This window comes from Prenolepis imparis, unplaced genomic scaffold, assembly GCF_030444845.1.
Source record: "Prenolepis imparis isolate NDT839.2.m4 unplaced genomic scaffold, iyPreImpa1.0 SCAF_7, whole genome shotgun sequence".
Classification (NCBI taxonomy): domain Eukaryota; kingdom Metazoa; phylum Arthropoda; class Insecta; order Hymenoptera; family Formicidae; genus Prenolepis; species Prenolepis imparis.
Window position 1 is genome coordinate 8422454 of NW_028141165.1, and position 27830 is coordinate 8450283.

Below are 27830 nucleotides of genomic sequence, written 5' to 3' on the forward strand. Positions count from 1 at the left end.
ACGCGAGAATCGCGAGAGCTTATTCGCGCGCGAATAAAACCGATGCTCTGTTTTCGCGTCGCCGCTTTTTTCAAGGCCCACTTATCGGAAGGCCTCATCGAACAACGATGATGTGTCGACTCCCGCGCGACGCACTCAGGAATCGACGAAATTCCACGAAATGGGCACTACATTTCACTATGTTTTATATATCACACTTCAACGACGTAGAAATCGCGGATGGACAACACCGAAAAACTCTGGAAATTCATGTCGAAAGCGCAACGGTAATTTGATCCGCCCGTGTAACACTCGCCCGTATAACGGACTCGCCCGTGCGATCGCCATTACGATCGCCATTACGATCGCCATTACGATCGCCATTACGATGTCGGTACACGATTTCGCGACGCGATCGGCTTTGTACGATAATTAAGCACGCAAAAACAGTAAACTCACACTTGTACTGTCGCGGACTGGCGATGAATGCGCAAACGTTGATGGCGAACAACCGAAAATGCACCTAGCAACAGACAACAGACAGATTTGTGCCAGTTACGAGACGAGCAGCACGCCAAGGTTGCAAAGTCGTAGCGGTTTGGGTCGCGGTTCGCGGCGTACTTCGCACTTCGCTGCGAACTCGGAGCTCGGCTCGGCTCGGCACGGCTCGGCTCGGCTCGGCTCGGCTCGGCTCGGCTGTCCGGGCAACCCCCACTTTGCGACCTTGGCGTGTTGCGCCTTCCGTAACTGGTAACTGGCAGTGCTAGTCAGGCACCAGCACTGCTATTATATGTATTTTCGTTATAACATATTATTTAAATTTTTATAACGTATTATTATTTTAAAAATTAATTACTAAATTAACTCCTTCAGCCGATTTCTGACAAAAAATATTAATAAGGTGTTAATTTGTTAATTAAATTTTAAAATAATAATGTTATAAAATGTAAAATAGTAATATGTTGTAAATAATATGTTATAATGCCGTATCTGCGATTAATATTTTTGATAGAAATCAGCTGATAACTATCAAAAATTTTAATCGAGTTTAAGGAATTATAACATATTATTTTAATTTGTATAACATATTTTTATTTTAAAATTTAATTAACAAAATAACACCTTATTAATATTTTTTGTCAGAAATCAGCTGATTAAGGAGTTAATTTGCTAATTAATTTTTAAAATAATATGTTATCAAAATTAAAATAATAATATGTTTTAAACAATATGTCATAATTCTTTAAACTCGATTAATATTATATAGAGGCTGACATCGCGAGGGTTAGCAGTTTGACAGTTTGTTAAAAATAAAATAATAATATGTTATAATACTTTAAACTCGATTAATATGTTTGACAGAAATCAGCTGATTTTTGTCAAAAAATATTAATTGCGGATAAGATATTATAACATATTATTAAAAACATATTACTATTTTAATATTTTCAACATATATACACCCCCATTACCGCACACAACAACAATTTCTCACTCACCGATACGTGCAATAGCGGAGTCGTAGTACACAGCACATTGATCTGAAAACAAAATATTCAAATTATGTATATACATATGTGTGTGTCAAATATCTCATAAACAATGCAGTTTAGAAAAAATGTTTTTATTTTGCATACTTCACAGTTGTTTAAACACGATTAATATTTTTGACAGTTATCAGCTGATTTCTGTGGAAAAATATTAATCGAGAATAAGGTGTCATAACATATTATTTACACTATATTACATATTACTATTTTAATTTTTTATCATATTATTATTTTAAAATTTAATTAACGCTTTAATCAGCTAATTTTTATGAAAAAATGTTAATCGAGTTTAAACAAACTTGATATTATTTTTTAAAAATATTCTTTTTAATATAAAATCGAAGAATAGCGCGCGCTTGTATTGTTCTAGTATAAATATATAAAATATCAAAAAAATAAACATCTATTTTATATATCTCATTAATATTTTCTTAATTTATCTTAATTTTGTATAATCTTAATTTATCTTAATTTTGTATAAAATATGTATGAGAGAGAGAGAGAGAGAGAGAGAGAGAGAGAGAGAGAGAGAGAGAGAGAGAGAGAGATAAAAATTTATGTTAGGATATAAACATATAACATTCAATTCTTCTTATTTATAATTTATATTTAATATTAAATAATTATCCTACTTTTTAAGTATGTTTTATTATAATATACCGTATTAAGGATTTTTGAACCGCTAAAATATTTAGAATTGCCGAGTTATATTTTTGCATTAATGTGTGCAAAATACCATTTACTCATTTGCTCGTTCATTATCTTTATTTAACGAGGTAAAGTCAATTTCTGCCTCCGAAAGAGAGATTCTCGACGTTCGTTATCGACGCAGAATCCACCTCGTTTCGTGGCGCTCTCTATAAATCATTTAATATAACATTAACAAGGCAAACTTTATTATCTATTTATATTGCAAAATGTAATTAGCATGATATTCCACGAATGACCAATATTCGATTTAAATGGCGCGTCAGCATTTGCGAATGTAGTTCGCATTGCGATTCTAGTAACACTGATTTAAAAAGATCTCGATGAAAAAAACTTTATTTTTTATTTTTATTTCAAAAGCTTCTATTTAAAAAAGTACATTTTAATTGTGTAATATTTTAAAAATTTCTAACTTGCAAAACTATTTCTATAAAATTATCTAATTTCTAATTATCTAAATATCTTTTATCATTTTAATTTTCATTATTGCAGACGAATATTGTTATAATTTTTCTACTGCTTCGAATCCCTTTTTAAATGTATGTTATCTCTTTCTACAAAGACTTGATGTAGTATACATCTACATCTGTTTACTTAAAATGTAGAAATTTATTTCTTCCTCAATTATTTGTTTATTAGCATTGCGAATTAAAGTGACAATTTCGCAATTATTATTTATATCTGGGTGTTACTCAAGATTCGGTCTAATAACAATTTTTTATCTTTTCTCACATTTCTGTCATGTTACTGTTATTATCATCTTTTAGATTCCTGATAGGGGATAGTGACGCACTTGTCAGAGGAAGCCATCACGAGTGAAAAACAATCTTGTTTGTCGGCCCTGGCGGATTTGTCCTCGAGAAACCAGTTATGATGGACCAATCGCACCTCGAGAAACAGTGGGTGTGTATCGTGACGTCTTTACTATGCTTTAATTACGAAATCTGATGTGTAAGAACGCGCGCGGACTACGGTCAGAGAGATGTCGGCATAATACAGATACACACGGACAAAACAAGATTCTAGTTTATATCCTATAATATTATAGTACGGCATAATACTTCTAGAATTAATTATGTCAGCGTGTCGTTCTACCTTCTGATTTCAATAACGGATAGCGGTTATTATTTTACGATGTAATCAATGGATATAATGACCTATAATCCTCGTTTTATTCATTATTATACCTCATATTATTTTAATAAAATTTTTCTCTAATTATCTTAATAAATTATCAATATCAAACGCTACAGAATATTTCACTCTTTTAAACTTCAAATCTTGGTCAAATTAGTAAATTCGCTTAAATTGCCAGATGTTACTATATGAAAAATTAATAAACGTTCCAAAATGTGTGGTACATTTTGTTAAATGCTCCTTCGGAGAAAAATACAGAAAGAAAATTTTCCGCGCTCGTCCTAATGACATACTTCCCAGAAGACAGCTGTACAAATAACACGCGAGAAAAAGAATTTGTTTAGATAATCAAGGTTTCATTATTGTATATGAATCGTGAGGAGGAGGAGGAAGGAGGTGCGCAAGAGAGGCTCGGATGCTTTCTCCTTCTGCGCGGTTGAACGAACGCGGTCGTTGAGGAGAAACCGCGGATACATCGGGCACGCATTTGTGTTGCTCCATTTTCGCCTTCGGGATATTTCTTGCGGTCCATTCGCTCGGTCTTGCGCACAAAGGCCGCGGCTAACATCGCTAGACTTGCTCTAGGTCAGTGACCCCGCGAACGACTCCCGCGTGTGATGTAACACAGACACCAACCATCATTTGCCGTCGCGGATATCGCGAGAAAGCTCGATACCGCCAACGCATTCTCGGGGGAGATGGATAAACGAACAAAGGGGCAAAAGATCGACAAACGCGATAGAGAGATCGTCACTAACACATAAAAACCTTTGCGGATATTCATGTTTGATATGGGGAAAACCATAAAATTTTTAATATAAACAAAATAGCGTGACGAAATTGACATTTCAAAATCGAGAGACCAGAAACAACACGCACACATATATGACGGTAAAATGATAAAATATAGGTGAACGTTGAAGAGGAAGATTTTATTTTTATTGAATTGAAGTGACAGGACTTAAAAATAGTAGCTTGATATTTCACTATTAATGTGCAAATTACATGTTTCTCTTTGTCAGCTGATACATCATAATGTCAGGTCAGATTTTAATAGCTAGATGAATTAATAAAGTTTATCTAGCTATTAAATATTAAAAACGACATATCACTTATCATCACCTATTTTAACATGCTATGTGTAATACTGATTTTAGCTATGGACAGTTCTATTATGAATTTTTGAATGTTAAATAATATAAATTTTGTTCAGTGCAAAAATACGGAAAGATCTTCAAATATGTGTGCATGTTCTCTGAATCGGTTCGGAAACTATCGGACATAAACGAATACACACACACACACACACAATACGTACGATAGTATTGTTTTCCTTTCTTCTTCTTATTACGCAAACTTTTATGCAGTGGTGATTATACGTCAAACAAGCGGTCAATAATCCTCGCATACATTTTATTATCGAGTGTTCGAGGAACACTGTGTGTCGTATAGATAACGCGCGAATTCGTTTTGTTCAACATTGTGCGTCATGTGCGCGAGTGTTGATAAAAATTATATTAACCTTTTAACCCTTTTAATTCAACACCTGATAAGTGAAACAAAGTCAACGTTCGATAAAATGATAGGCTGCATAAATTGAATTATAATGTAATATTTATGTGATCCTCTTTATGCGAATTGCATCCTTTTACATATAATAATAAGAAGCACATTTTTTTCAAGAATTATATTTTTCTCTCATAAAGTCATAATATTTTCATTCTCATAGTACCTTTTGCAAACAATTTTTACATTTCGAAGAAATATATAGGAAGAAAAAGAGAGAAAATATATACATTTATTAAAATAGTTCAAAATATAATGTATAATATATTAAAATAAAATATAATATACATATAAAAGTATAATATACACACACATATATATATATATATATATATATATATATGTACACACACACACCAAAAATAGGTAATCGATTAATTAAATCTTGTTATTTTCTTTGAAATTTTTAAATCAAGAAATAATTTTTTATTTTGTTGTCTTTTTATATTGTACCATCACTTCAGTGTAGTAATATGAAAGATACAAGACAGTTTATTCTTGTGAGAAATAATGTTCTCAACTATCAAGTTTAAAAAATGTGCACACATTCGGTAAAAAAAAAAAATAAAATCTTGAGAAGAGGGTATTTAATATAATAATATATATTAAAATTATATTAAAAGTTTAAAATATTTGAATAAGCTATAACTTTTTAATAGAATCTAGAAAATAGAATCTAGAGTTCTCCCTTTAGTTAAGTATTTATTTCGCTAGATAATTACATTGATAGATAGCATGCGAATGATAATATTGTGCGAGTCATCAGTATGAAATACTACTTATCGATCTCTTTCTCTTTTCTTCTCTTTCTTTCTCTTTTTCATATGCAAACTTTTTTATTATTTCTTTTTTACATATAATAGAAAGTATAAAAATTACCGAACACATATGTGTGCACATTTTTTTAATTTGACAGTTGAAAACATTTCTCACAAGAATTAACTGTCTTGTATCTTTCATATTACTACACTAAAGTAATATGATACAATATAAAGAGACACAACAAAATAAAAAATTATTTTTTATCTCTTAAAAAGTTTCAAAGTGTAAAGAAAATGACAAGAGCTAATTAATCGATTACCTATTTTAGTACAATAATTCTGCTCAAAAATATTAACGTACTAATTTCTTTAAGAGTTGTTTTTTTGAAAATAAAAAGTTGTTTATGATAAATCAGACGATAAGGAGCACAAAAATATTTTTTTACGTACACATCACAAAGTTATCTCTTGAGACGCGATTTTAGGCTGATTTAGGTCACTGATACGGCACGTGTTATTAATATTTATTTTATTTTATTATCAAATTATTAAAGAGAGACACATAGTATTTTTCAATTTAATTAATTATTAATAAAATTAGAAATAATAATACTCTCTCTCTTTCTCTAAAAAGGTATAATACATGAAATAAAAATTGTTAGATAAGAAAATGATTTTTTTAATTTTTCGAAAAAACATTAAAGAAAAGTAACATGCTAACAACAATTAGATATTTTTTAAAGAATTTTTTTGGAATGAGTACTGTTATTATTTTTTCTAATCCGGAAAAAGATACATTATCTCACATATTAACCAGCAACCTTCGGAAAACTATAAACGAGTACGTGCACCCATTGGAGACGCATTTTTCGACGCGTTGGATGTATATGTATTAGCATTTAACAAAACTGCGTTAATTTATTAGGCAAAATGACGTAACATCTGGAGGACACTAATCTGTTGAAGCGAAATAATTGGCAGTTTGTTGATGGCGTGAGCAGCGTGAAAGTGTTTTTCGGCATCGCACGATGGTTCTATCTAGGCCAATGGTCTTTAACATATTTTGCTCTCCTCGAAGTAAAAGAGGCTCGACCGCTGGTCTGATCCGAAACGACCAATCGCCGAGTTCTCCTCACGCAAAAACACGTCGCGTGGTTTCTCACACGAATGTACACCTGTCAACGAGTGCGTATATATGCGCGTGATTCAGATTAACACGGTTGTTTTTAAATACGTGACTTTAAGTCTTACCAAATCTAATCTTTAAAAATGTATAAAGAAATATTAGCGCGCGCTATGTCATAATATTTAAAATATTTTTTATTCTTCTCTCTCTTTCTCTCATCCAAAATTCATATGATAAATACAGAAATAATCACTTACACGTGCATATCAGATATATTCATTTTAAATTAAATGAGAAATTAAATTCGCAGAAATCCGCGATTAGGATCGGATGAATCTGAATACACCATTATACGCGTATTTTCCGAACACTCTGTACGTAGTAAGCAATATATTCCCAGACAGTTTCCGTCACGACGATAAACTTCGGACCGCGCTTGCTTGCGATTTCAGTTTGTTTCAATCGCTCGTACACGTCAGACGTATTCACGCACCGCACGCTCCTTCATACACGTGTCAATCATACACACGTCAATCATACACACACACATATTCACACAACTGTGTATACATACATATACATATGTCTGCGTGTATATATACATAAACGTATACCAATTCCGCGATTAGTTCACGCTGACAGACTTTGAAACCGTTTCTTCAGTCAAGCGTAGCCACTCGAGTACGGAACATTATTTATTCGTTCGCGCCTCCACGATAGATCTGGCGTGTTAAAAAAGCTCGAAAGTCGCAATCGTGTGGTCGTTGATCCCGTTGAACTTCATCGTCCCACGTGCTCGCCAAGGAACGTTCACGATTCGTGTTTGGACACTTCGGTTTCCTCGAGGTGAGTAACACATGATACTGATATCGTAATTTTGTAAAAAGTTTCGATCTTTACAATTCAACTTGAATGTAACAATGTCTGATATTTCTTCGGAAATTAAAAAATTCCAATTGTTTTCCCAATAACGAAATTTGAAAAATATATCGAAATTAATTAAGTAAAAAGGTTAAAATTTATTGCTTCTATTAAAGTAATTTTTCTTGCTCCATCCTAGTTTTGTTTTCGCGAAAAAATTGTATATTATTCTTTAATTAACTTAAAAAATTAATTTAGATTTTACAAAAATAATAGAGCTTTATTATTTGACGGCATTCATTCGTGATATGTTTGCTTTCACTTATTTCAGAATTCTATTAAAGTAATTTTTCTTGCTTCTTTTTAGTTTTGTTTTTGCGAAAAAATTGCATATTATTCTTTAATTAACTTAAAAAATTTAGATTTTACAAAAATAATGGAGCTTTATTATTTTATAACATTCATTCGTGATATGTGGTTTTACTTGCTTCAGAATATAAAAGTTTCTCTTGGCACAATTATTTAAAATTATTTATAGGATCGCAATTTATATATATTGTTTACTACATGTGGCATAGATTATATGCTATGTAATCTTGAATAGATAAACAATTTGTTTATTATCCTGTTTTAAATTCCTGAATATTTTGCCACAGAATATGAACAGTTTACGAAATAATTTGCACATCGCGTATAATACTTACAATTAAAATTATATATATATATATATATATATATATATATATATATATATATCACAATTATTTCTGTTATTTTTAATTATTTATTTAAAAATCGTAAAAAGAAGAAATAAGCATGAGTATCAGTAAATAGTTTCATAATTATAATTAATAATTACATCTTACACACATAAAAGAGTATAAGTAGATTACATTGTATAAAAAAAGTTTTACTATCAACACAAAAATATATAATTATATCATTGACTTTTTATATCACTCACAAATGTTAAAAAGTGAATATCCCTTTTTGCCAAAATCAGAAATACATTCTCGGCCTCGTATGATCGTTATTTTAATGACAATTTAAAAGTCACATTTAAAATTAAAAGAAATTTCTGCAAAAAAATTGTGTTGAATTGTCGCTGTTATATTTAGGATATAACTGTGTTGGCTGCCATGTGATTTAAATAATTTTGCATATATCTACATATGTAATGTTGATTTGTTAACTGTTCTTTCGAATATTGAGTTAATGTTAAAGATTAAATCAGAAGCAATTTATTTGATTATAGAGAAAATTCATTATTTAAATAAATCGGTGTCGATAACACTTAGTTAGATGTACATTAATAAATAATATTTATAAAAACAGACTTTACAAGATCGTGTCACTCCTTTTTCAATTTTAAATTTCAATCTTTAAACAATATTTTATAAGTCAATACAAGATTTAAATCTGTGCAAAAAATATTCTTGAAGTTATTTAGCTTAAAGAAATGAATTTAAAAAACACGATATTTTCGGGTATTATGATGATTATTAAAAATTTCCAAAGTTATGCAAGAGAGAGATTCGTCGCGGAGGAAGTTATGCAAATGACCGCGACTAATATTGTGGTCTGTCACAGCCACTACACGCAATTCATCGCGTCAATATGCGAGCTTTGCATTCGCGAAAGCTCGTCATTCTCATCTTGATGACACTCAAAGCGCGCGGCCACTCGAAACTCGTTGATTCGATGACGCGAGGATCGATGGAAAGCACATGAGTCAGTATGAAGGAAAACATGTTTACATGCTATTGCTTAATGGTCGATGTTGACTATTGTGTTGATCATTTTGTCGACGTAATAGATAATGATGCACTAATGCGGCGAATTGTATACAATAAAAATGTAACATGCAATTGCAGAAATAAGTGTAGAAGTAGAATGTTGCAGAAAAAAATAATTTATATATCTCTACTGCCTTTAATTTATTTTTAAAAAATTAAGTAAAAGAATTGTAGATATATAAATTCTCAAAATATTTTGTTAAATTATATTTAATAAATGTGACAGGAATTGTTCTCAATAAACCGTGTATTTTGGATAAAATAATTTTTTAATTGATTATATTATAGTAATTTGATGAGACATTGTGATGTAATCTGCATGTAGAATCTATCTCTGACGCCTTTAAATTATTGGAAAAAAAAATCGCAAATAAAATAATTGCAGATATATAAATTATCTCAAAGTAATTGAACGTAGAGAGAATATAAGAAATTTTATTGTCAATAAATCGTGTATTTTGGATAAAATGACTCTTTGATGGATTATATTATAATATTTGATATGGGACATTGTAATGTAATAATGTACCTAGAATCATGACATTTTGAAAAGAAACGCGAATAGACAAGATCAAAGAGCGTTCTCGAAAATGAGAATCTTCTTGTGAATGCGCCTATTGCATAACATTTTCATTGGCTGCGTGTGCGTGCAGTGGCAGTGGCTTCGGGGAAACTAGCTCTGTGTTTCCTGTGCTTTGATCTTATTTCGGTGAGAGAAGCGCTGAATCAACGAAGCTCAAGGCTAGAGATATACCAGACTTTGTACCCGAGATGTCTGGGTCGCAAGAAGATGTATTTCGTGTCAAGTCACAAATAAAAGATCGATGTATTGAAAAGTACATTTTGTTCGTAGAGATAGTCATAGAGTATTTTGAAGAGAAATGAATAATTGATCATTAAAAAAATTACTATTTCAGAATACTTAGCATTTTTATTTTCGATTTTTTTATTTTATATTTTCGGACACTTAATGTGACTATTAGTTTCGACATTATATATCGAACGTCTGGCTTTTTTCACTCTTTACATTTTCGTTACGTTCTTCTTTTGATTTTAAAAATTAAATTTTTGTATCAATCGCATATTCGAAATCGATAACCTGAATGTCCTCATCTCGGCGGAGATGATCGAAAATAGTCGCAAACCCGCAATTGTGTATTCAGTGCCAGGTCCATGGCCAAATGAATTCACCTGGATGAAGGCCAAAATCGTCATCGTTAAAATATTCTACTTTTAAGCCGTTGATATAGGCGATGTCAATCACGCGAATTTATTTTGATCTCAAAACAACGGATCTCGTGACTCGCTATTTTTTCTTACGATAGTTGTACAATCGCATCAACAACACGAAATATATTATGTAGCATAAGCGAGAAATAGCTTTAGAGTGAAGGTGCGGTAAATTAAAGAGTATAGGCTAGACTACATCAAAGTAAGTCAGCGTGAAATTGTGACTATAACTTAGATTACGTTCAGAGACAGGAAATAAGTCAGAGAAAAAAATTATTTTGTATCTAAACGGATATGTACTTGCGTCAGATAAGTCTATCTTATGTAGCGCGAATTTTAAGATATTATTAAAATGAGAATCGTGCCATTTTTAATTTTTTTCAAATTTTTTCAAGAAATAAAGCAGCTAATATATACCAGATAATTAATAGAGATGCGATGAATATTAATTACATTTTTTAATCTGTGAAAGCTAAATTATCGTAATTTCGCTAAGAGATCGGAAATCAATTTCCCGAGTTTGTTGAACACGCAACTTATTATTTTCAGAATTTTTGCGAAAATCAATCGCGAAGGCAATTTAATCGCAGCGCGATTTTTAGATCTATGCGATAGATCGCATACAGAAACAGACTTCTCAGCTTTACGACCGAATTACTTTCGCTGTCCGTATTGGATCCGTACAATCATTATGTAAATTCACGTCGAATAATTTGCCTGTTGCGAACAAATCGGAGGGAGAAGCGGAGAAGTCGTTGCACTATTGACAAAACTCCGCAAAACTCGCACGTGTTTGTCAAATGTCGAGCAGCTGGTCGGAAAATTAGCTTGTCGAAAACTGGTCTGACGAGCGATAAGTTCGGTGCGTGCGATTGCGATACGAATCGAGAGGATGATTAATCGCGAGAAATACCGGCGACACAGTTAATCATCGATGCGTGTTTGCCGAATGATCGCGTGAGGTAACGGTCGAACGTTTTAATTTCACGATCCTGATAAAGGAATCTTAATTGAAGGCGCATTTCGTAACGTATCGCGAAATTATGGTCTACGTTTTACAGATAGTAGATCGGTTGCGAATATACAAATAATAATTATTAGTAAAGTGCTGGCTTATTCTTTCGAAATTGAGAAAGAGAGAGTTTCTATGTTAAAATGTGTGAAAAATATCTAATTTTATATCATGAAATAAAGGAAGATTTTTTTGAAAGTCTATTATAATTTTGTAATAATCGAAAAAATAGAATTTAATGTTCGTTATATATTGCGTGGTTTTGCGATATCTTTTCCACGTATTTTCTTTATGTAAAAAGCGCGACTTTGACCAGCTCCGGACAGACGATGACTCATGGCATATCAACGATAAAACGTATTTATTTTCATACCTCTTATATTTGTCAAAGAATTATCACCTCTTCCACGAGTCTTTTTTGCAAAAAAAAAAAAAAAAAAAAAAAAAAGAACCTTTGCTATTTAATATTTTTAATTTCGTTTTAAATTGTAATATTAATTTTTTCAGGATTATATATATATATATTTTATTTATTTATTTATTTATAAAAATCAATTTTGCATATATCAGTTTCCAAAACGAAATTTTATATCGTTTTGTAGTATTATGTAGTATTAGCATTGTGATAAATAACGAATAATCTATATAGGATCTATGATCAAATAATGAAAATTATTTTGAAAACTCCACTCATTCAGAGACGATGACGATTACTAATGATTTGTTATACATATGAGATTTCAAGGTTTTGGCAAAGTCTTTCGCGAGATTTTTGGCTGTCGACTGAATGCTTCGCAAAGCCGTAGATATATTCATATACATAGATATTCACATAGATATATTCGCGGTATTAACAGACAGATAAGACTACATAATAAAATTGTTGAAAATATCGTGGGTCAATGTACCGAGATATAAAAGAGAACATTTGTGATATTTACTGATATCGAGGCGAATTAAAAGCTCGCGTGACAATTGTCAATCGGCTTAACGAGAGCGATCGTTTGTCTTTGTTTCATTTGGCTGCAGCCGTACTTTCTCGTTCAGGCGACTGTCCAAGTATTTAAATTTGCATTTCGTCTTATTCCGAGAGGAACGCAAAATATCATTTCATCGATCGACGTGCTTTTAAACGGATGATTGTTCGCATGGGAATAACTAGTACAATTTATGTATTACAACTGCTTCGTTATCTTACGAACAATGATGAATTCAAAACATGTCGGGCACAAACGTGTGACGTGTACATATGTATATACGCGCGAGACCTTTGTAAAAAATAAAGTAAACGACGCGAAATTTATCACGTATATACAATATAATATGAATATCCAAATATAGATGTATTCGTAAAAATTATAAATCATTTTATTAGGCTAAAGTCTGTGCAATTTTAGGATCCACGAGTTTGGTAAACATTTCACAACTATCATTTCCGTCTATCTATAAATATCCCGAGCAATTCGTGAGGTATCGATTTGGCTTGTTTTGGGACCGATCAATGTTAAACATTTTGTTATTTGTGGCTATTAATAGAGCTCTTAAGCCCCTCTCTCCTCTCGGATAGAACGTAAACGCTAACGATATTTGCACTTGTCACGTCAATGTCATAAACAGACAGACGTTACGTCGGAAAGTTTCGAATAATATATATGTACATAAAATTTCACGAAAATAATTGTTCAGCTTTTTGAAATCAGTCCAGAGCTCTGTCTAGGTCTTTAATTCTCTTTCTCTTACAGTCCACCCGTCTCTCTCATTGCGTAAGATTGAATAATCTTGTCAGAAACGCACGCTCGTAAGAACGTTCGTTCTCGTTTTAATTCTTAACAAATAAAATTAAAATATAAATATATTATGTTGAAGTATAAATATATGTTAGAATATATAATTTGAGAATACTCTTTAAAATTTCTTCTAAAGAGATAGATAATAAAATAATTGCTCGATAAAAACAACGATTACTTTTAATAAAGAATATCGGGATACATTGAGAACCTCTGACAAACTTTCTTATTCATCGGTCAAAGAGATCTCTCTCATTGCAAAGACGATAAGATGAGAGTTCGTTCAAGAGGTTACATATTTTCTGGGAGAGCGCACGAGATGACTTTTATGTCTCGAACTAGATGTCTTGAATTGCAACCGCTGAACTTTGCAAAAGATTGTTATATAATTCATATAAAGATAAAAAAAAACCAATTATTTGCATCTCAATAAGTGTATTATTACAGCCTTTTAGCCCTTTTCTATTTCTCTCCAGATTAATTTTAGATAATTTTAATCAATTTCAAAAAAGCTAATATCAATTAGATTAACTTAACGCAGAGAATGATCACACGCACATATCCTTGAGATGAAACCGAAGAGAAAAACAAGTATTTATTTATGCATGCAAATGTCATACAAGGATATCATTTTAAACGAATGCGACTAATGCAATTTTTTTTTTTATTTTTTATTGAAACTGGGGAACAAGTCGAGGACTGTCAGCAGGAAAAATGCACAGTTTCATAAGCGGCGATGCAGAGATGATAAATAGAAAGCTTTCCAATAAGGATACAGTGACACAGAGTATCATTCTATCTTTGTTGTTCACTGGTATTGAAAGAAGATAGAATGATACACTGTGTCACACTGTATTCTTGTTGGAAAGCTCCCATAATTTGTTACGTTAAGAGCAGATCTTGTTACACACGCGTGCGCGCGTTTCACTCGTGCAACCTTCTCTTTTACGCAAGCCGCAGGAAAGTGATCGACCTTTTTGCGGCTATCCACCAACCAAAGATAAACCGAGCTCTTGCTCTCGTAATAACGATTGTTATTTGCACGCCCTGTGAGAACCGAATTAGGATCAGCGGCGAGATTAATCGCCTCTACTCCCTGCGCCTTTCGTTAAAAGGTAATTTTTTTATCTACAAATTTTACATTTTACATTTTATTATCTACAAATTTTACACTTCGTGTAAAAATCTGCCGCGATGAAATCTCGATCTGAATTTGATCGTTCTGTAATCGCTGTTTTTACGCATATGAGAATGACGTAACTAATGAATGCTAGATGTAATTGTGAACGCGCTAAAATTAGCAGCGATATAAAATTTACATCAGATGGCAGCGTGAAAATTAGCGAGAAATGTGGGAATAAAATTATAAATAAATGACAAATTTCATACAGATTTAATGCAATGCAAGTGCAAATGCAAACTGTTTTATAAAAGAATAGTATGAATGATAAACATTCGGATTTTCCCCGATATATATGTAATATTTATGCATTGCTGTTTTATTTCCGTACAAAAAACTTGGAAAATATAATTCGCCAAGTCAGCGTATGCATGGCGAAACGATCATCTGACAAATCGCTAGATAATCATTATACGCGATAAAAAGCGCGCAAACAAATATTCTTATATTAAAACATCTAGTCAATGAGACCAATAAAACATTTATTTTTAATTTATGACTCACCGTGTGATGAGACGTCCGTAAACATCTGGACTGCTTTTGTATCGAGTAGACCTTTGGGTTCTCGTATACGAGCGATCGTCCGATGACGAGAGAGCCTCCACTGCACAAAAAAGGACAGAATGTCGTCATTAAACCTTGGCAATGCCAATTATGCTCAACTATATATTGTACATAGATACACGCAAGCTGCGTTAGCGAACAAAGTACAACGTTCAAGATTTTTATTACCGCCTACAAACGACTTGACAATCAGATGGTTGTCAAGTAAATACCAAATGTTTGGATTCTTTTTTTTTATTCATGCTTCTTATGGCTTCTATAATTATTTCTTGCGAAGATTGAATGCTAATTCATCGCAAATTGCCACATAATATGCTAATCTTTTAAATGCACAAATAAAACTTTTAAATATTAATTTTGATTTCAATTTTTTCAATCTTAATTTCTTGAAGAAAGATTAATATTAAAATTTAAATAAGAGATAATTTTAAAATTTATTCTTATTATTAAATGAAAAATGCTTATTATTAAAAAAGAAAAAACGTACATTACAATTATAGATTACAATTATACATTACAATTGTTATATTTTTTTAAAAACATGAGCATAATAAACAAATTTTTTAAATTGTGATTGTATTTAAAATGTTAATAATTCATCTTTCTAAAAATGTTAATTTATCTTATTATCATTTTATTCGTATTTGAATATTTATATTGCAGCATATTATATGGCAGATATAAAATAATATTTAGAATAGATTTAAGTAAATCAAGATAAGAGAAAATATAAATAAATATTTCATTCGATTAAAACAATCTACCTGAGTATATAATCATTACTTTTCTTTTATATTACAGACGTTGTAGAATGGAGATTTTTTTCCCACTATTTTTAATAACTGAATTATGTCGAGGTGGAGACGAGAACGGAAATGTCTATATAACTCGCGACTTCTATATAAATCGCGACGTATTCGTTTTGATTTTCTTATGTAGGTCGCCATGTAGTCTACTGTGTTCAAATCTGTATTCAAGTCTACAGAAAAGAAGGAAGACACTAGCATTTTTATTTTTTGTTTAGCGACTATGAAAGAGAGAGAGAAGCTGTCGTGAATAGAAAAGACACACAATATCTTGATACATATGTATAGATTGATACAACGCATGTAATATATAATTCTGCTTGACGAAATTACATTCGAAATTAAAATTTGATAGGCAGAATTTTAAATAACGATTTAAAATCCTAAAAAATTATTTATAATTTTAAATTACTTATTATTAAATTAAAATTTTATATAATTATATAATAATTGTATATTATTTCATTTTTAGTGAAATGTGATATTTACAATAAATAATGTGTTGAAAAAATAATCTTATTTATCGAATTAATAACTCGTCATAATAGCACGCAATATGATGCTTTTCTCAAGTAGCAAAAAAATATATAAAAAATGTTTAAAATTTATTTTCAGAGATATTTTAAAAATGTTAAAATAATTGGTAAGACCCTTTTTATTAATTAAAAAAACGTTTATTTTCACATTAATGTAATATAAATATTAATTTAATATTTATTAAATATATTTAATATTTCATTAATAAAATATTTTATTAAATATAAATATTTTATTAAATATTTAATAAACGTTAAATAAATATATATATTACATTATCGATAAAATAAACATTTTTTTAATGATTAAAATAGACTTAATCAATTATTTTAACATTTTAAAAATATATCTTTAAAAATAAGTTTTAAACATTTTTTATATATTTTTTGCTACTTGGCTTATTGTTTCGATTTAGCCGGAGCAAGAAATAATCAAGAATATATATATAATTATCGATGTACGACTTCTTTTCTAGGATAATTTCTCTCTTTCTGACGACTAACGAATCTTTTAAATTAGTTAGCTTTCAAAGACTATAAAAATTTCGATCAAAAAATAAATGTATCATCACCAAAATAATTATCATTCTTTTTTTAAATACGAAAAGTACAAATATGTCCCGTTAATTTTATCTTCAATATCGATTGTATACTTAATTTCCGAGCGAAACTTTTATACGATTGCTTTTATCGAGCGAAACTAACAATAATTGGCCAAAGAGAGTATAACTGCCAATCTTATCTAATTTCATATTGATCGTAAAATCGCTCCCAGAAAAGCTTTCGCTTCTTTTTTTTTAATCGAACGAAAAGCGACTCATTTATCGCAGGTTATAATAGCTATAATAGCTCGAGAATGCGCTACGAATGCTCCGAAACATCATTCTATCTTTATTCTTCTGGAATGTAGAACAAAGATAGAATGATATGTTTCAAAGCATTCGTAATGTATTCTCGACCGCAGAGTCAATATCGCGCGATGATAGATGATATAGATCTTGCGAAATAACCTAACCTAACGGTTGAAGCGCATTGTCTGATTATTTCTCGGCTTCTGCCAAACGAGATTATCTGGTTTGCGAACGACTGAAATAACTTTTGTGACCTTACCTATAATGGCCGTTAATCGCGCGAACTCGTCCGATTATTCGAGCTCACACGTGTCGGAGTTTCCACGAGGCGGAACTTGGACCGAGCCATGTCGAACGAACCAAGGATAATGCATCAAATTACCGGCTTCAGTCTTTCTTAGTTCTTAGTTGGTCAAATAACTTACGTAAATGTCGCGGACGCGAACGTCGTTCGTTTCTTCGACCCAACCGGAAGGAAACGGCGCGAAAATGAGCGCTGCCAATGATGAGGAAAAATCAACAAGAAGGTTAAGCCGCATTGATTTTTCCGACTCGCCTAAATCGATCGATCGAATGCGCGGCAACTTCAGAATGTTTCGTGTGTTCTCGTTTCGATCTCCCGAGAGATCACTTGATCGCGACTATAATTTCTGACGAAATTAAAAACTCGCATTCGCAAGATGTTATTACCTCGAGTCGAGATGATGTCCTTGATGTTCGAAAGCTAAGCGGCCGCATTTTTTATCGCTGAAAGGCACAGCTGACTGTCTCTTATCGACGCCATAAAGCAACGAGACCCTCTCACCTGTCGCCCCCTCGAATCGCTTGAAATTATCTCACCGATGAAGGGGTCGAAGGTCGAACTTGATCGATCGTCGTGCGCGAATTCAGACAGGTGAACAGGTGAACCGAGCATGACGTTTCGTTTCTTTGTTCCAGGAAGTCCGTGCCGGTTCGAAACACGCGCTAAACCGCCGTATCGACCACTGGGCGGCAGCCGCGCTGATTGGCTCGGTCCGGGTCACGTGGTCCCCGCTGAACGTCAGTTCGGACGACTGTCTGCTGGCGGTGCCAGACTGCCAGGCGCATTGATCAACGTACGCTCAAAGAGAGGAGTAGAGAACAAAGGGATCCGCGGAGACGGTCTCTCCGCTGTTCGAGTCGCTTTGTTCCGGCACCGGGATTCTCATCACCGCGTCTTCGTCGCCTCGAGATTGCGTCAGGAAATCGTCTCTCCTCGATCGAAATTCGCGCGAACGACACGTACTGTGTGTGTGTCAAGTGTCAGCCGTTTCGCGAACGCGCTTTTGACAGCTCGACGTCGTCGGTGGATCGTCGTCGAGCTTCGTCGTCGAGCCTCGTCGGTGTCATCGGGGACGTAAGGTGCGAGAGTGACAGGAGAGTCATCGTCGACGAGACGTCGTGACTCCTCGAATAGGTAAATTCGCAGAACGTGGAATAATCTATCGATCCTCGGTGACTGTTATAGTTCCTCTTGCTTTTGTTCTTTCGCGTGAGAAAGAGAGAGAAAGAGAGAGAGAGAGAGAGAGAGAGAGAGAGAGAGAGAGAGAGAGAGAGAGAGAGAGAGAGAGAGAGAGAGAGAGAGAGAGAGAGAGAGAACCTTTGGAACCGAATACCCAGTTCGCGAGTACGCCGCGAATTTTCAACAGCTACTCCGTTGATCTCGTCAGGTCGTTTCCGCGATCTGTGGTGCGCAAGCTTAGGACATGTACAGTATGAACTATATCGCCAAGATCATCAGCAACTTCCGTCTCTTCTACAACGAGATAAACGCCGCGACCCTCACCGGTGCGATCGACGTCATCGTTATCGAACAGCCGGACGGCACCTTCACGTGCTCGCCCTTTCATGTCCGTTTCGGTAAACTCGGCGTACTTCGCTCCAGGGCGAAAGTGGTGAGTCATTAAACGTTTGCAATTGTCGATAATTTGTTGCCGCATAATTACATAAACATGTAGCTACATTGTATTGTGCTATACATAAGGGATATTTTCACAGGTGGACATTGAGATAAATGGAGAACCTAGGGAGATTCATATGAAACTTGGAGATTCTGGTGAGGCCTTCTTCGTAGAGGAAGTTAGCTTAAATGGATCCCCAACGGATGCTGAAATTCCACCGCATTTGGCTTGTTCACCCATACCCGATGACAACTGCTTTCCACCAGCAAAATTCAATCTCTTATCGGAATTGCCTCAGGAGCAGAGAGAGAAGATCCTTATAGATTCGGTTCTTTCTATAGAACGCGAAAAATGGGAGCAGATGTCCGCCTTACCACCTGATCAACGAGAGATGTTTCTAATAGAACAGTTCTCAGATCTTCCTACGGAACATCGTGAGAAATGGCTTCAGATTGCTTCGTTGACTGTGGAAGAGCGGGATGAGATGTTCAGAGAAAGTTTTGGTACGATATCTCCAGAGCAGAAGCAGCAAATGATTAGGGAACAATATTCCGCCTTGAAGACAGAGGACAAAGAGAAATTGTTCAAGGAAAATTTCCCAGAGCTTTCAATTGAGCAGAGACAAAACTTTGAAAAAGCTTTGTTGAGCGATTGGAAGGAGAAAGAGGAAAACTTGGAAGAAAAGCATGATAAGAATGAAGATGAGGAGATATTTGATATGGATTCTATCAATGACGAGCAGCCAAAATTGCCAGTTTCTTGCCCGAAATCTTTCGTAGCTGTTACTTCATCTGAAAGAATTCGCAAGATTAGCGTGGTAAATAATGACTTTAGACCAATTATGGATGATCCTCATGATGAATCTAACTCTTTGAATAAGAAGAATTTGAAGGAAGAAATCATCGAAGAAACAAAGAGTAATTCAACTAAGAGGAAACGCAAGAGGAAGAGTGTTATGAAGAAGAAAGGCTCGCAGAGAAAAACCAGCAATGGCAGTAGCAGCCAAACAGAAATGAGCGAGATAGATGCGCTAGTTACCGAGGAATCAATTAGTGAAACTGTAAATATCACTTTATTATATTTTTTATTATTATATATTCTTATATAGTTTTTATTGTTATATATTGATGCACTTATTTATTGAATATTTTCAAGGGACCCACACCAATCACAGAGGTTGAAAAGAAAAACAATGCTGCGGAACCAATGACATGCTCTCAAGATACAGTTGAGAAACGTCCTGAAACCGATTTCCATTTCTTCAGCGACTCAGAAGTTACCAAGTATGTAATCTTGATATTGTACAATTCTTGTTCACACAAATAATATATGCAAATATATTTATCCACATTTTATAATATGTTTAAAAGGAACACAGACTCCAGATCATGTTCACCTGTTCAATCTGACACGGAATTCGAAGTACGTAAAATTACACAAGAAAGTAGCGAAAGAGAGGACGAAAAGGGTCATCAGCAGAGTTGGAGATGGGGTGAATTGCCTAGTCCACCTCCAGAGCCAGTGCATATGTCACATAGGAATTCATTGAGTTCTTTAACAACAGCTAGTCAGCCGAATAGTTAGTATATAATTTTATTTCAGTTTTGATAATTTCAAATTATACACTGCAATTAACATCACAGTGTATGATTTTGTAATGGAAAGTATATTATAATCGATCATTCATTTTTCACATTTTGAGGGTCTAAGATATTTGTAAGATTTTTAATTTTTAATTTTCACAAAAAGAAGCTAATTGGAATGCTTGATCCGCTAACTTTTCACTAACCGCTTTTTTAATGGCAGAAGATGCACAACGATCTATGCTCAGTGGCATGTTCTCCTTTATGAAGAAGACTTCTCGCGTAAGACACAATCCGGAATCAGAGGGAATTTACCTTAGCGATCTTAATGCTGACGAATTGGATCCTGAAGTTGCGGCTCTGTACTTTCCTTCCTCACATCGAAATTCGACGGTGGTTAAAGGTATATTGGAAAATTCGCTTTTGCTTTGGCATGTTAAATGCATGCAATTGAAACTAACGCGTTAATAACTATGCTTTTTTTACTTTCATATCATATTCATCGCATTACATTGAAAGCACTTTTGCATTTTTAATAATAAAATATTTTTAAAACTTAATATACTTAATATAAATATTTTATTAATTTATTATGTTTTTCTGAACTGGAAAAATTTACTTTTTGTTACTAATAAATAGAAATAAATGACTAATAAAATTGTGTTTTTGTAAATAAAGTTTATGATTTCTGTTGTTTTAATTAACGCAAACCATTTGGTTGCAGTATTGCTTCTTATATTTCATGTATCTATCAAAACGTGTATATGTTTCTTTTTAGATGGAAAAGTAATGGACGAAGAGGACACAGAATCTGGTAATGGGCCTAGCTTACCTCAGAGCCCTAATAGTGTTGAGGGAGCCATCGGTGGACCAAAGTCGCTGGACAGCGACTTTGAGGAATCAAAGCACTCTATATTCGATAATAATATAGAAATAAGTATGTCCCTTTGCGGTGGACTAGACAACGAGAACGGCCCATCCAAGGAGGGTTTCCACGAAAATTTATTGCACTTCGAGGACGTTTGCGCTGATCCAAAATTATACGAAAATCCAAACTTGGTTGTGAGAATCAACGGAAAATTTTACAATTGGATTACAGCTTGTCCAATAGTGTTGACCTATGTCGTTTTTCAAAGACACTTACCACAGCCTGCGATCGAAAGTCTGTACATGTCGTTGCCGGTGCACGAGGATAAGAAGAGTAATGGGAAGCCCGAGAGTCGTAGTGGATACAGTTCTTGGTTTTCTTGGAGACGTTCCACGCAACCTTCCAAGAAACCGCAGGACATTAATCAAAGTAAGAGATATTTAATTTTTTATTCTTTGTTTTTTATTCTTCTGTTTATTTTATCTTTTATTTTTGTGTTTAATAAATTTTCTATATTTATATACAACACACACACACACACATATTACATAAATGATTATGTTTGTTCCACGATTTGTTAACATATGGCTTCTATTGATTTTATCACAGCTGAGGAAAGTGTCGTGCAGTTATCTGAACAGATTTTGGAAACTAAAGTTGCAACAAATGAAGAACCACCCTCTGCTAATAATAGGTAAATCTTGACATCTCTTCTGCTTTTTTTTTTTAATATTTGACTCTTTATATTTCTATTAATAATATAATTAATTATATATATAATTATATAATTATATATATATGTAAAAAATTATATATTATTTATATACAATTAATTAACAATAATATAATTCTATTAATTATATCTATTTTCAGAGAGGAAAAGACTGAGCAAAACACAGACTTGCCAAGCTCAACAGAAGTGGTAGAAACTTGTACAAGATTAACATCCACATCAAGCGAAACTACGCTTGTAAAGATTGAAAAAACGCGTGAGGGAGAGGGCGAAGGGTACAGCGGCGGTGAGGATTCCGACAGTAATCATAACGAACCACCAGGTGTTAAGATACCTATTGAGAGAAGACCATATTACGAATCCACGGAGAAGTATCGTAAAACTTTACGATTGTCATCCGAACAGATTGTAAGTAAATTCACACATGTTTCACACGCAATCGTATAAAGTGTACATAAAACTTAATGAATTTTTTGTGTGATTTCTGTAAAGGCAAGTCTTGATCTGAAGGACGGCGCTAACGAAGTGGTTTTCAGTGTAACCACCGCTTATCAGGGTACGAAACGCTGCAAATGTCACATTTACAAGTGGAAATGGGATGATAAGATCGTCATTTCTGATATCGATGGCACTATTACGAAATCCGATGTCTTGGGTCATATTCTACCGATAGTAGGCAAGGATTGGGCTCAATCAGGAGTCGCTCAACTGTTCACTAAAATCAAGAATAACGGTTATAAGCTATTATACCTTTCGGCGAGAGCGATCGGCCAGGCTGGAGGCACCCGGGAATATCTGAGGAATTTGAGACAAGGAGATCTGTCGTTGCCGGAAGGTCCATTACTTTTGAATCCTACTAGTTTGATCTTGGCATTCCATCGCGAAGTGATAGAGAAGAAGCCGGAAGAATTCAAGATATCTTGTCTAAAAGATATTCAGGCGTTATTCCCTGATGGAACCGAGCCATTTTACGCTGGATATGGAAATCGTATAAATGTATGATTGATCAATTATATCTTATTGTTAATTATAACTTGAACTAATTATAATTATATGTAAAAATGTTTTACACATAGGATGTATGGGCATATCGAGCAGTAGGCATTCCTATAATGCGGATCTTTACCATCAACCATCGAGGGGAATTAAAACATGAATTGACGCAAACATTCCAATCTTCGTAAGTATTGCATTATTGAAATAATAAATCTTACGTTTCTGTGCGTCAAGAACACAGAACAAAACTGGGAATTGAAAACATGTATATTTGATTGTCGCAATAGCAATAGTTACATAGACTATTTTATATTTTTCTTTATTCATAACAATTCTTTTCTATGCTTTATAACATCTTTTTCCTTTTTATCAATATGATTTTTTGAATCTAATAACACTTTGTGCTATTGGATACACATACTTTCTTATATTGTCTCGTGTGTCAAATAATCGTTTTATTTACAGATGGGATATGCGATAATAATTGTAATCAATTACAATTTGTATCATATAGCTTATAACATTTAATCCTATTGCTTTTTTCCTTAGCTGACTTTTGTATCCAGAGCTTACTAACAACTTTTATTATCTGATTATTTTTATTAAAAATGTTAGAAGAGTTTAAATTAATTAATAAACTGGAAATCACGCCCTTCGTACTAAAGATCAATTACAATAAGGGCTTGAACATTGGAGAATGAAGTTATTGGTTGAAAAAAAAAACGCAATTTTTTTCAGTGGGTATTGATAGGTCGGATATTTCTGTGATTACAGTTATGTGCGTCAGTGCAATATCATCAATGAGTTGTTCCCGCCACCAATGCCAAACGTCTACTGATAGCGACACAACCATAAATTTTATCAAATGAATTAATTAAATTAATTCAAATATTATATACAGTAAAATGCCAATGATATCCGGTTACATTTAATGCATTCTTGTATTATGCTTAAAACACATTGCTTTGCATAATACAATCTATGCTTTATTTTTCGATAACTGACTTAGTAGAAAGTTAAAACATACATTTTCACATACACAAACAATATGATGAGATAAAGAAAAACTCAATTGCAATTATAAATATTTAAATTGGATACATCAAAGTAAATCATACATCAAGTAGAAATGTAAATTAGATATATTTAGTATACTATGTTTTGGGATGTATATTTGGTCGCGCAACAACTCTCATCTTCTTATGATTTATAGGGTAAGCAATTGTTTTGTACAAGCTTTTTATTGTCGCTTGATACGCTTTGATTTCTAGCCATCCTAACATCTTGTCATTGGGAACAACATACATTTTCCATTTGTTTCAGGCAGTAATGGAGAAAAATGGTATTAAATTCATAAAAATGTTTGGAAACTTTGGGTTTTAAATTTACAGATAAAATCATGTTTGTCGTCGCTCAAACTCATCTTATTTTTTATTTGCTTATCGTCCATAATTTTTCAACCAACCACTTCATGATTACTCTTACTAAACTGGTTCCTATTATTCAATCATTATTAATGAATATTAATGTTACTTATAAAATAATCATAGCTCAGCTGTAAATGCTACGGTGTTTTGTATCTATTTTTGTTTTATCTGTGATTGAGATCATGATTTACATTTTTTAATCTTTTTACAATTTACTTTGTATACATTTCATATCAATCTAATCAATTTGATCTTAGGTGTATTGTATTATATATAAATTTATATTTTAATTCAACTCTTATTTGACGTTATGTATAATCATTTATTTCATACTTAATACAGTAGTAATAGTATATATGTATTAAGAAATATTTCGATTGACAAAACTCTTATACATTTCCTTAATAGTTCATGTATTAATTCATTTTACATAAACTATGAATGTAAATTAAACATTCATTTTTCAGCTATACTGACAGTACAAAAGGATACAAATGTGTTTGACACATGTTCTGCAATTTTTATTTGTTTTCCTTATAGATATTCCAACATGAGCTTCATCGTCGACCAGGTATTTCCGGCATGGCGAGAGGACGCAACCGACGAGTTCAGTAATTTTGCATATTGGCGGGATCCGATACCCGAAGTACCGAAACTCGAGGAGCTTTACGCTCAGGCTCAAACTACCTAAGGAATTTACTTTATTCTATAACTGTCATTCGCTTGTATGCACTACGAACGAGATGTTCATCATATTTAGCTAACTTTTATACCCTGTGCGTTGATTGTAGTGACTTTGACAGGTGTGATTGTCCCATGTTAATATGTTAGAAGTCTCGACAATAGGAGCTTTCTTCGGATATTACATTTATTGTTTAGATATTGAACAGTTATATGTAATAAGATTAAAAATCACTTACATGGAATTTTTATATATATAAAGCTATAATATGTAAATTATAACTTAATTTATATATAAACTTTTATACATATAAGTTATATATAAACTTTTATACATATATATTTAAGTTTATATATAAAATTTATTATATAAGTGATCTGAAAAGAAAATTTCATCGATATATACAACACATTCCATAGTTTTGTTATATTTAGATAAAGATTTATGTGTTAAACGAGAATCAAATATATTCTACATATTAGTCGGGTTTAATCACACCAGTCAATGTGCACAACATAACTAGAAATTAGATAATACAGGTATATGCTTTATAGTATAATACGAGTCCTATACTGCGCATTATGCTTGATAAGGTATGCAAACTCTCCGTCAAGCAATGTTGTAAGAATCATTGTAGAACACATTTTGGAAATCGATAGCCGAAAAGAAAATTTTGTAGTCTTTTGTGCATTGCGCGAATTCTCTATATTCATGACGCAACACTTATCCTGGACACAGCCTCGCTTGTTACTGCACATATGTAAGTTTTATACAAGCGTCTAATTGTCTATGTACGTATTGTCAATTTTCTACATTGAACTGAATTGGAATTTTGTTTAATAATTGATAATAGGACATTCTAGGACTTAAGATATGTTAACAGACAAATAGTTAAGTATTTGTTGTTTATGTTCCCTATTTTTTTAGATAGCTATATATATAATTTCAGAGAAACTATAGTTTATTTTTGTATGAGATCTCGATTAAGTTAGCGTGCTGTGAAATTGCCATATCCTTGAAACAAAGTTATCATTTATATTGTGATATTCTTGATCAAATTAAGGATTATGAAGTAGATAACGTGTACAGACATGGATTTCCTTTGAACACCAACATTAAGGTAGCCTTATAAAATATCTTTGTTAGTACTTTACGAATCTACTCTGTATTCCATATAGATCATACATGACGTATATTTTTATTTATTATTTAATAGTCCTCTAATCATGGTTGTTGTAATACATTCTATCAATTTTCAGTCTTTCATATGTTACCTTTGTGACGTATAGATTAAGTTATTGTTTTAGTTCGATCGAGCGATTGATAACGTGAAAATAATATCGACAAATTCACACTTCGTGCTTCTCGAGTCATGTAATTGAAGCACAAATATAGGTACAACTATATCCAGCCAAAGAGGATAGACGTTACATATTCGCAATAGATTATGTGTTATTAATGCAATATTGACAATAGGACAACAAAAAAAAAGGAAAATTACAAAACAAAATAAAAATAATTTTTTCAAGGCGTCTTTATTTAGAAAAATGTAATAGCACAGAGTGTGACAAAGTGTTATGACAAAAAGAAATGTTTACAGATTCTATATTATTGATTTGGAACAGACTGTTTGATTGATTTGGAATAATTTAACTATTAATTTAATGTATATTGTATATATAATAGGGGACGTACTATGTTATATTGTATATTTATAATTATTTAGTATTTAATTTTTGTAGTATTTATATTCATTTTTTGTTAAAATTACATTATTCTTGGTACAAATAAATTTAGACAAAGTCTGTTTACAATTTCCATTGTTCTGTTTATAATTTGTTTACATATATTATCATGACATAGCCATTCTTTGTAATAATGAAAAGAAAGAAAATTTTTATTTTTTAATATGTAAATCAATGTCATTATAGAAAAGTGATAAACATGTTGGTGTAATTTTTCAGGTCTACATTTTTATTAAGTAATATTGTTTTTGCAGAAATGGAGAAATCATTATGTATGAAATAATGTAACAAATTTTTTTATATAAGAGGTGATAAGTACATCCTGTGGCGATTAAATTTCATGTCAATAATCCCCTAGCACATTATCTGTAAGATGATCTCATTGTTATAATGCAATATATTTTATTGGATTCAATTTTTTTGA

The 27830-nt window shown here is 32.5% G+C and overlaps 1 protein-coding gene and 1 long non-coding RNA gene across 7 annotated transcripts; one reads left to right on the forward strand and one right to left on the reverse strand.

The window, feature by feature from the left end:
- Positions 1–655: 655 nt before the first annotated feature.
- Positions 656–18275, reverse strand: LOC145938484 (uncharacterized). Of its 2 annotated transcripts, XR_014425716.1 has the most exons (4): positions 18141–18275; positions 15198–15297; positions 1479–1520; positions 656–762 (listed from the first exon to the last, which is right to left on the reverse strand). It is a non-coding gene; the product is annotated as an uncharacterized LOC145938484 (long non-coding RNA). The 2 variants fall into 2 exon arrangements; XR_014425717.1 differs by lacking the exons at positions 656–762; positions 1479–1520; positions 18141–18275 and adding an exon at positions 17710–17924 and having other exon boundaries at positions 14740–15297.
- On the forward strand, positions 7269–27821 carry Lpin (phosphatidate phosphatase LPIN). Of its 5 annotated transcripts, none has more exons than XR_014425714.1 (13): positions 7269–7673; positions 18390–19366; positions 19470–20432; positions 20528–20655; positions 20743–20951; positions 21179–21358; positions 21734–22252; positions 22433–22517; positions 22697–22964; positions 23049–23552; positions 23633–23736; positions 24327–24766; positions 25520–25657. XR_014425714.1 is itself a non-coding variant. In XM_083042145.1 (13 exons), the coding sequence occupies exons 3-13, from the start codon at positions 19178–19180 to the stop codon at positions 25668–25670; spliced, it is 3300 nt and encodes a 1099-aa protein (XP_082898271.1). In that variant the 5' UTR covers positions 7270–7673; positions 18390–18888; positions 19142–19177; the 3' UTR covers positions 25671–27821. The 5 variants fall into 5 exon arrangements, 4 of the variants coding, with proteins under 4 accessions (XP_082898271.1, XP_082898270.1, XP_082898272.1 ...); XM_083042145.1 differs by lacking the exon at positions 24327–24766 and having other exon boundaries at positions 7270–7673; positions 18390–18888; positions 19142–19366; positions 25520–27821; XM_083042144.1 differs by lacking the exon at positions 24327–24766 and having other exon boundaries at positions 7270–7673; positions 25520–27821.
- Positions 27822–27830: the final 9 nt, after the last annotated feature.

What these genes read in the sequence shown, in the direction of transcription:
- Lpin (XM_083042144.1), top strand. Translation starts at nt 19,178, where the DNA reads ATGTACAGTATGAACTATATCGCCAAGATCATCAGCAACTTCCGTCTC. An exon ending in AGCGACTCAGAAGTTACCAA is followed by an intron (nt 20,656 to 20,742) that starts GTATGTAATCTT and finishes TATGTTTAAAAG; the next exon opens with GAACACAGACTCCAGATCAT. An exon ending in ACCGCAGGACATTAATCAAA is followed by an intron (nt 22,253 to 22,432) that starts GTAAGAGATATT and finishes ATTTTATCACAG; the next exon opens with CTGAGGAAAGTGTCGTGCAG.